The sequence below is a fragment of the Pongo pygmaeus genome, chromosome X (assembly GCF_028885625.2).
Source record: "Pongo pygmaeus isolate AG05252 chromosome X, NHGRI_mPonPyg2-v2.0_pri, whole genome shotgun sequence".
Classification (NCBI taxonomy): domain Eukaryota; kingdom Metazoa; phylum Chordata; class Mammalia; order Primates; family Hominidae; genus Pongo; species Pongo pygmaeus.
This window is the reverse complement of record NC_072396.2, coordinates 154535981-154545567: the sequence shown is the minus strand read 5'-3', so window position 1 is coordinate 154545567 and position 9587 is coordinate 154535981. Positions and strand designations below refer to the sequence as shown.

At 52.8% G+C, this 9587-nt stretch overlaps 1 protein-coding gene across 6 annotated transcripts; it reads right to left on the bottom strand.

Moving 5' to 3' along the window:
- Positions 1–2811: 2811 nt before the first annotated feature.
- Positions 2812–8135, bottom strand: LOC129024555 (melanoma-associated antigen 9-like). 6 transcript variants are annotated; one of them, XM_054471680.2, is made up of 5 exons: positions 8032–8129; positions 5055–5209; positions 4702–4788; positions 4480–4550; positions 2812–4404 (listed from the first exon to the last, which is right to left on the bottom strand). In XM_054471680.2, the coding sequence occupies exon 5, from the start codon at positions 4337–4339 to the stop codon at positions 3392–3394; it is 948 nt and encodes a 315-aa protein (XP_054327655.1). In that variant the 5' UTR covers positions 4340–4404; positions 4480–4550; positions 4702–4788; positions 5055–5209; positions 8032–8129; the 3' UTR covers positions 2812–3391. The 6 variants fall into 6 exon arrangements, with proteins under 6 accessions (XP_054327655.1, XP_054327654.1, XP_054327652.1 ...); XM_054471679.2 differs by lacking the exon at positions 5055–5209 and adding an exon at positions 7503–7634 and having other exon boundaries at positions 8032–8127; XM_054471677.2 differs by having other exon boundaries at positions 4937–7634; positions 8032–8126.
- Positions 8136–9587: the final 1452 nt, after the last annotated feature.

The window sequence follows — 9587 nt, the reverse complement described above, 5'->3', positions numbered from 1 at the left end:
GAAGTGAGTGGTTGGACAAGCAAGTGAAGCTGAACTCCACCTCCTGTCAGATCAGTGGCGACATTAGATTCTCATAGGAGCAGGAACCCTATTGTGAACTGCACACGTGAGGGGTCTAGGTTGCGTGCTCCTGATGAGAATCTAACATTTGGTGATATGTTACTGTCTCCAATCACCCCCAGATAGGACCATCTATTTGCAGGAAAACAAGCTCAGGGCTCCCACTGATTCTACATGATGGTGAGTATGCAATAATAATAGAAATAAAGTGCACAATAAATGTAATGTGCTTGAATCATCTTGAAACAATGCCCCACCCCCACCCCGTGCTCATGGAAAAATTGTCTTCCAGAAACCGGTCCCAGGAAGGGTGCCAGGAAGGGTGGGGATCGCTGCATTAACCCATCTAATTTGAAGAGGATCCTGTAAGGTCAGCATGAAGAGTTCACCTTCTACACTCCATAGCATTTTCTGCACTTCTCTTTGCAACACCATCTATCATCTCAGGAAGCTGAGGATTTCCTCCTTCCATCTGATGCAGGGGCAGAATCTTACCCATCATCTCTGCTACCCTCCATATGACTATTCTTACCTGAACACCTGTATAGGTGCCACTAGTCACGCTGAAAGCCGGCATGTTCCTGGGGACAGATGCCAGACAGGGAGCAGTGGAAAGCTAGTTAATTATTCTTTTGAAACTCCAGCTGGCATGTCAGCCATGGAACCATTTTTCACCTCCTGGGAGGAGCCCAGGGTTTGTAAGAATTCAGCTTCATAGAATGGCTGCTCCTCTTCTACCTCTTGGGGGGGAATTTCTGAGCACCATCCATCTGTTTGCGTGTTCTGTCCCCAGCTTCAGATAACAAACTCAATAAAATCCTACTGCAAATAGGCAACTGACTGAGAAAACACTCTCTCAATCTTCGGGGCTGTAACCCAACCAGGAGCTTATGGGTCAAATTGGACTCTTCTCACAGCCCACTGGAAATACACAGAGTAGAATTCTCCCAGGGAGGGAGGACCGAGTGTCTGAAGTCACCGTCCAGAATGGTTGCGGCTGTGGGACTGGACTAAGGGCGAGCCATGCGAGAAGCAGGGGACTACTTCAAGGGCTAGGAATGCTCCATGTTGCAGGAAGGGCAGGTGGGTCTGCCCAGCCTCCAGGGGAGGCAACAGTGAAGAGCAAGCAGTAAGTCAGGTCGCAGAGTCAGAAGGGAGGAAACATGATAGTGACCGGGGAAGGGCACTGTGACACGGGAACGTGCTGGTGCCAGACAGAAGTGCTGATTATGTATTCGTCCCTTGTGCCCAGGAAAGAGAAGACAAAAGATGTGGATGGAGCATTTGTAGGCGCTCCTACAACCTGTTTCATAGTAGGTGCTCAACAGGCATCACCCAGCAGACAGTTCCCAGGGGACCCACCGCATGCCATCCCCAAATTGTATTTGATGCTCATTGTCACTTTCTTTAGGCCTGCATTTAGTACCTTGGCCTGAGAGTCCTTCTTTTTGTTACTTGAGAGAGATGATGCATTGCTGAGAAGAGAAATGAAGTACCAGTGAGGAGGTCTGCCTCCGGCTCAGGGGAGTGGGAACAGCACGGGCTCTAGAGGAATTCAGATCAGGGATCCGGTTCCAGCTCTGTTCCTTACTAGCCACCTGATCCTGGGAAATACCCAAGTACTGTGAGCCTCTGCTTCTTCATCTGTGAAGCAGGTATGATGAGGCCCTTCCACTAGGACGGTTAGAGTGTGTGCAATGTAAGTGAAGCATCTGGCTCGGGGCCTGGCATTAAGTTAGAAGTTTAAGGAATGGCGGATGGCTGTCATATCGAATACTATTTGACCCTAGACCCTAGCAGTCTGGGATTTCGTAAATGTTGTTGTTCTCCCAGACTTACCAGAGAATATATAGCTCAATAGGACAAGGGATAATTAGCCCAAACAGGAAGTTTCGTCAATAAAATTAAGTATTTCCTCTCAGCGAATGTACTTCAAAATTTGGGTGTGCTGGAGTCTTGCGCAGCTGAATGCAGCTCAAAGCTCCTAGAATTTGAATCGAGGATCAACTCCTTTCCTCTCTCCCACCTGCTTTTTGATCCAAGACACTGTTTTCACTTATTTTGTTAACACTTGAAATCTCGCCTTTGCTCACAATTGCTCAAATCCCACCTGAGATAACTTGATTAGAATGCCTTTTAAATATGATCAACTCTTACTCTTCCAGACAGGCAGAAAAGCACCTGGCCAATGACTTCTGTGCGTCCCTTCTGGGAGATTCACCCTCATCTTGCAGGAAACCCTTGCAGATGATAGGTATCCATCACCTAGCCCCTGCACTGTGTTCAACCGCACCGAGACAAGAGCGCAGGACAATTTCCTTCTATTCCTGCCCCAGGCGGAGACTCTTCTCTGTTCATCCACCATCCAAAAGGAACTGCTGAGCAGTCATCCACTCCAGGCCTTTCTCTCATCCTCTGAGAATCTGGCTCTGGCACCACCCAGCTTCAATAGAATTACCTCCCCCAGAAGGAACTGCAGTTTCCCAAAGCCCAAAAGGCCCTGGCTCAGGGCATATACACTCGACTGCTGTCATCTAGAGCCCCAAACCCTCACCCATGTTTTATTTTCCTCTGGTTCTTAGAGGACATGGCACCACCTTAATTTTAGGATTGTAGCTCCTGGACTTCACCACCCTATGGGAAAGGGGTGGGTCTGGCTTACCTAGCATCTCTACTACTAACCCAGGGTGTTCTGAATAACAGAGGCTCAGTGCATGTTTGAAGAAAAAATGAGCCAGTGAACAGGAAAAATTATTCTTTCAATTTTTATTTCTCTTACATTCTCAAAGAAGCCAAGCAAATCCAGGTATACATGTATATATTTTAATTTTACAGGGGAGAGAAAGAGGTATAAGGCAAGAATTAACTACATTTTCATTTCACTATTTCTTTATGAGCTCTATTTTGCTGCTAAGTTCAAGTTTCAAAAAAAATTATTAATTCCTCTGCTATGTTATCTTGTCCCAATTCACAAAATAACAGGGATTTCCCCATGTGAATCAAAAGCAAGAATCTTACTCCTAAATAAAATAAACAGCAATATGTGTGACCACTGTCATTCATTAACTTCGATGGTGAAGTTCATTAAACTGACCATTAAAAGAACATTTGAACAATTCCAAAAGGGAGCAAGGATAAACCTCCAAATCACCCAATAGACAAGGAACCCAGAGGTGACATACAGTGTGCTCACTTCCACCCACTGCCACTGAGAACACTGATTGCTCTCTTCAAACACAGAGTGAAGAATGGGCCTCATGTCACATGGGGCAGGGCAGCTGCTGGATGGGGCCCTGACCCCACAAACATTGGCCCTGGCTGCGGCTGGTGCTCAGACTCCCTCTTGCTCCTCTCCCAAAACCTCTTCATAAAGGGATGGGTAGCAAATGGGCTCTCTTGCATTGACCATGACCAAATAATTTATGACATTCTCATAGCTGGTTTCAGCGTGGGCCTTTGAACCCCACAGGAACTCGTAGTGCGCAGGATCACTGCCGGGCACCTGCCGGTACTCCAGGTAGTTTTCCTGCACCCAATCTTGGGTGAGCAGCTTCCTGGGCTCCCCATAGAAAATGTGCTCCGTCCCAACATACACCCCCATCACACTCAACGCTTCCCAGATAACCTCTTCAGGGGCGCAGTTATCTTTGGTTAAGATCACACCCAGGATAATGATCAGGAGGGCGGCCTTGGGCATGCTATGACCATCACCCAGCATGCTATCGCACGAGAGGCCAAGAGCAGTGACAAGGATGTAGGAGTGGCCGGCGGGGTCCACCTCCTTCACATCAGTGCCAAAGATCAGCTGCAGGAACTCGGAGGCTTTGCCGAAGATCACAGGAAAGTAGTGCTTGTAATTTTTGATGACACTCTCCAGCATTTCTGCCTTTGTGACCCGCTCCTTGACTCGGTATTTGTGGAGCAGGAAACGAACCAACTCAGCCACCTTCAATTTCAGTGCTTCTTGGAACATGAACTCCAGGTGAGCTGGGTCGACCGAGGTGCTTGGCCCTTCCTCTTCTTGACTGCTGGAGCCCTCATCGAATTGGCTCCATAAAGTGTAGTAGATGGAAGTGGAGGAGGAAGCGCCTCCCTGAGGACTCTGGGGAGGACTTGATGACCCAGCAGCAGACACCTCCTCCTCCTTGTTGTCAGAGGGGGAGGTAGTCTCCTGCTCCTCGCCTGTGGGATCCTGTGCACCCATCAGGCCCAAGTCCTCTCCTTGGGCTTCAAGGTCTTCATCAGGCTTGCAGTGCGGACTCCTCTGCTCAAGAGACATGATGCCTCTGGTCAGGGCAGCAGTCAGGAGCGTGGGCAGGAGCTGGGCGATGGAGACCCACAGGCCTGGGGAGAGAGGGAGTGTGTGAGAGACTTCAGCTGAGAACCGAACCTTGGAGGTTCTAACAAAGGCTGACTTACAGGTCTTCTTCAGTGCTGCTCTGGGGCCTCTTGGGGCTCCTGTCCTCCTGGTCAGCCTGTCCCCTGAGAACCTGAAGGAGGAAGTGAGAGGGCTACTCAGCTAGCCTGCAGAGATCAAGGCTCTATGAGTGACAGTAGGGGGGATGGGGCCAGGTGCTATGGGGTCCCATGTGTGCTGGGGCAGATGGGGCCCTTGGTGCACATTCAGGGTGAACACTTCACCTTCACTGCTGACACTGCCTGGGTCTCCTCTGCTCTGTGACCTGAGGACACCGTCTCAGACCAAGGCTTGCCTGCTTCCTGGAGCTCCTGGAAGAGGAATCGAAGGGCCCTTAGGCTGCAGACTGCAGGCAGAGCCCCGGTCCCTCAGTGCTGTCAAGAGGGCGGGCTGGACACTCTTGAGTTCTACACACTTTTGGGGTGGATGGTCCCCTCTGCGTTCACTCGGGACCCTCACCTTTCTCCTGGCAGGGACTGGACTCCACTCCTCTACTTGCCTGAGAGTCTCTCAGATCAAGAGCTCACATCCCTGATATGGAACAGAAGGACATGCCCCAACCAACATCTGCCCACACCTGCCCAGGGTTTCCTCGGAAGTACAGTAAGAGATGTCCAAATTCAATGGGGTCCATGTGTCCTGGGGTGAGGATACTGCCTGGTCCTCATCTTGATGCCTGCAGGGTCTGGAACCCTCCCTCTGTTGACCTGAGGCCCTATCTCCAGGAGACACCTGAAGAGGAAGTGAGGGGAGTCCATCCACCCAGCGGCTTCCCTCAGCTGACAGAAGGGGCAGGGTGGGGCTAGGTCCTCTGTGTTTGGTGAGTGGGGTCCCCTCAGTCTGCACCTGGACTCCTGGCAGGGCCTGGGACCCTCCCTCTGCTGACATGAGTGCAGCCCCCTCAGACCAAGGCCAGCCCTCCCTGACACCAGTGATCCCAGGATAAAGGAGGGACCTCAGCAGACAGCCCTGCCCGGGCTCTCTGGGGTGACAGTAGGGGCAGGGCAAACTCTCTTGATCTGAGAGTTTCTCTGGCCTGGAGGTACCCTCGATCCTCCCTTAGGTTCCTCACCTGGACTGCTCTCCAATCCTGGGACCGCTGTGTCTGTCGAACACAGGGCCTCCCTGTTTTGTCCACACACCCTCTGAGAACAAAGTCCTCACCTCCCTGAGATCCAGAAACAGAGGGGAGGAGGCCCCACATCTGTCACCCCTGCGTGGGGTGTCCGGGGCTGACCCCACCAGCTGAACCCTTCAGGTATGAGGTGGGTGTTCCAAAGTCCTCCTGCGGGTTATTCATCTTTACTCCTGCTGGGGCTTCTACTTTCTCGACCCTCAAACCCTTGAGATGAGAAGACATCTCCCTTTACATCAACGCCTCATCCCCCTGAGGGTTCCTCAACTTCCTGCCGTGGTACAAGTGAGCTTGCCACTTAGCGCCATCCTTCATCAGGCCCCGCCCCCCCCGTCCCCAGATCTAAGAACAGAGTTCACCTAGACTCTGTGGGGTGGCTTCTTTCTGGGTTGGGGGTACCTCCATTCCTCATGAAGGGGGCACACCTTGGGTCCTGCTGATCCTGGGAGTCCTCCTTCTACTGACCAGGTGTGGAGCCCTCTGTTGAATCTCTCAGTGCCCCCTGGCATCAAGGTACTCACCTCCCTGAGACCTCTCACCCCCAGTCACGTGGGAGAAATGAGAGCATGCCTCATGCCATTCCTGCCTGGGGCCACCTGGGGCTGAGAACAGGTGACACCAGTGTCTGTGAGGTCCTTTCTTTTTTGAGAGCGTGGAGGTACCTTCTTACCTTCAGTCCTCACCAAACTTCCTCCCCGTCACTCCTGGAAGACCCTGGATTCCACCCTGTGCTGACCAGGTGTGGCTCCCTCTGCTGAGCTGAGGAAACCCCTCGGACCAAGGCCCCCACCTCCCTGAGACCCGGGAGGCAGAAGTGAGGGGCCACCTCATGGTCACTCATGCATGAGATACCCAAGGCTGACCAAAGGAGCAGGTTCCAGGGGGCCTCGTCGGTCTGGGTGTCCTCTAGGTATTCATATTTGCTTCTGACAGAATCTGGCCCCTTCCATTTTGCTGAACCAGAGATGAGTCTTGCAGACCAAGGCCAATTTCTCCCTTAGACCCTCTTTGAGAAAGTGTGTGTTGGGGGTGGAGGGGGCACTTCCCTTCCTCACAGTCCTGCCTGGGGCCTCCCAAGACTGACGGCAGGGGCAGGTTTCCTAGGTCTGGGATGAGAGGTCTGGTGAATCCTTCCTCAGGCCTCTGGGACTCCTCCTCCTGCTCACCTGAGGCCCCACTCCTCATACCACAGCACTGTTCCCATTGACACCCGATCCCAGCAGCCACAATGCACCACGTGCGGCCACCGTGCCCGGGATCGCCCAGGCAAAGATCCCCACTGAGCTGGACTCCGGGGTCCCCTCTGTCCTCCGTCTTGTTCCTTCCCTGGTCTCCTAGAGGGCTGGGCCCCACCCCTCAGTGGACCTGAGTCTCTATCTGTCAGATTCCCGAGGCTGAATGAGGAGGGGCCTCGGTCTCAGATAGGGGCGGGGTGGGCCCCTTGTCCTGGGGTACTGGGTCCCCTCAGGCCTCCCTTGTCTCCCAGCAGGACCTGGGCCCTCCCTCTGTTCTCTCGTGGCCATGCTAACGATACCAAGCCCCTTCCCTCGGTCAGCCCAGGATGCAGATATCAGGATCCGCTTGCCTGACCGCCATGCCCAGAACTTCCCAGGGTTGACTGCAGGGGCAGTGACTCCCTCTATGGGGCCTCAGGCCTCCCTCAGGGTCCTGGCCCTGATGCCTGGCAGAGCCTGGCCCCCACCCTCTCTTAACCAGTCCTGCCCTGGTCACACCAAGCTCTGGGGCTTAAGCGGTGGGGTGGCGAAGGGTGGCCCAGCCTGAGAAGTCCGCCCCCGGGGTGGTTCAGGGCTGGCAGCAGGGGTGGTGCTGGATTCTTTGGGGCCCTCTATCTGGGGTGGGGGCGTCCTAAGTCCTCCCTCAGCGTCTCACCTTGCCTCCTCACAGAGCCTGGGCCCGCTTCCCTCCGCCGATATCGACTCACCCCTCACAGCGAGGCCCCCGCTACTCTGTGACCCCCAGTGCCCAAGTCACTGGCCTTACATCTGGGCACCTGGGGCTTTCCTGGGTTGACAACAGGGGCGGAATCAGATTCTGCCGCGGGAGAGTTGGGGGTGGGGTGGAGTGGGGTGGGGTGGGGCTGAGGTTGGGGCTGGGGAACCTGGGGCTGTAGGTCATGGTTGGGTTGGGGGGGCCCAGCCCTCCCTCAGGGTCCTGACCTTGATGCCCGGCAGAGCCTGGGCCCTGCCCTCTCCTAACCAGCCCTGCCCTGGTCACACCAAGCTCTCACTCCAGAGTGCCCAGCAGCTTGAGCGGCGGAGGGAGGGGGTCGGCCCAGCCTCACAAGTCAGCCCCAGATCGGCCCCCGGGTGGTCCAGGGCTGGGAGCAGAGGCGGCACTTGGTTCTTTCGGGTCCTCTATGTGGGGTGGGGGCATCCTCAGTCTTCCCTCAGCACCTCACCTTGACTCCTCACAGAACCTCGGCCCGCTTCCCTCCACCGGTATCAAGCCGCCCCTCAGAAGGAGGCCTCTCCCTTCTCTCTGACCCCCAGTGCGCACGTCAGTGAGCGCACGTCAGTGACGTCACATCCAGCCTCCAAGCCTGGGGCTTCCCTGGGTTGACAGTAGGGGCTGAACCGGGTTCTGGCGGAGTAGGGGTGGGGATGGGGATAGGGGCCCTCAGTCATCCCTCAGGGGGTCCTGACCTTGATGCCTGGGTCTGGATCCCCATTCTCTGCCGATTGGGTCTGCTCCTCTCGGACCAAGTCTCTGACTCCCAGACACATGAAGTGGCAGTGAGGGGAGGGGTGTGGTCGGGGTGACAACATTGCCAGGGTCTTCCAGGGCTGACAGGAAGGGCTGAGCTGGATTCTGTGGCCCCTCTATGTGGAGAGGGTGGACCTTCAGTCCCCTCTCAGGAGGGTTCTGCTCCTGGCTCCTGGCTCCTGGCTCTTTGATGAAGTGATGGGTGGGAGATGATCCGTTTATGTCACCTTTGAGCATTTGCCCAGCTGCACGCGTTGCAGAGAATGGCTGCGGGTCCAAGGCTAGATGCTCCCTGGGGGGCTGCAGCATCTGTGATTGTAGGACCTGTGAGAGAAGATACACACCTTCCCATGGGGGCGCCTCCCCAGCCAGAGCTAGACTTTGCAAACCTTTTGTGGCAAAGGATTTATTTTTACACGGAAGAGGCTGAGCAGCAGCAAGAGATTTGGAGAAGCCATGTGTTTTGAAGGGATCGAACACAGCAGAGTCCAGATTAGCGATTTTCATATTTTAATCCTCATTCATATGGTAATAAATTTTACATTGTATGTGTACATTATATATGGTATATGTACATTTTGTTTATATCTACGTTTATATACATACGTGTTTTAGACATTATATATATTTATGCTTATATGTATATACACATGCATATATATCTTTATATCATATATGTATAATTATATGTACTTACATGTATATATCTTTAGATACACATTTGTTTGTATTTGTAGACTTTATACTATATATATGCACACATATTTTATTAGTATCTACTCACAGTATGTGGCCTTCACACATACTTACTATTCTATTCCTAGTTCATTCTTTATATTCCATTAAAATAATAATTTTTTGGAAGGCTGGTCTTCTCCTACTAAGTTTGTTTCAGGTGGTTGTTAGCAGAACTCTGGAGCCATAGTGTCTCAATCAACTCAAATTTCCTGGTGTCCTGATATTACCCCAGGGCTACTGGCATCAGATTTTGTGGTGCTGCCTGAGATTGTGCGATGATGTGGGGTGGAATGTTAAACACTTTCTCCTATCCATCCTGTAATCTGCCATCTGTGCAGGGTACAGACCTCCTCGATTTCCCTGCTGCTCTCTGGACCCAAAACACAAGTACTAGTTTAGCACAGTCTTCAGTCATCCTCAGGGCTTTCCCTGTTTTGATGGTTTTTTTGTTTTTAATCTTTTCCCTCCTATATTTTTCCAGGGTTGATTTGGGGAGCAGAGCACAGCAACCTG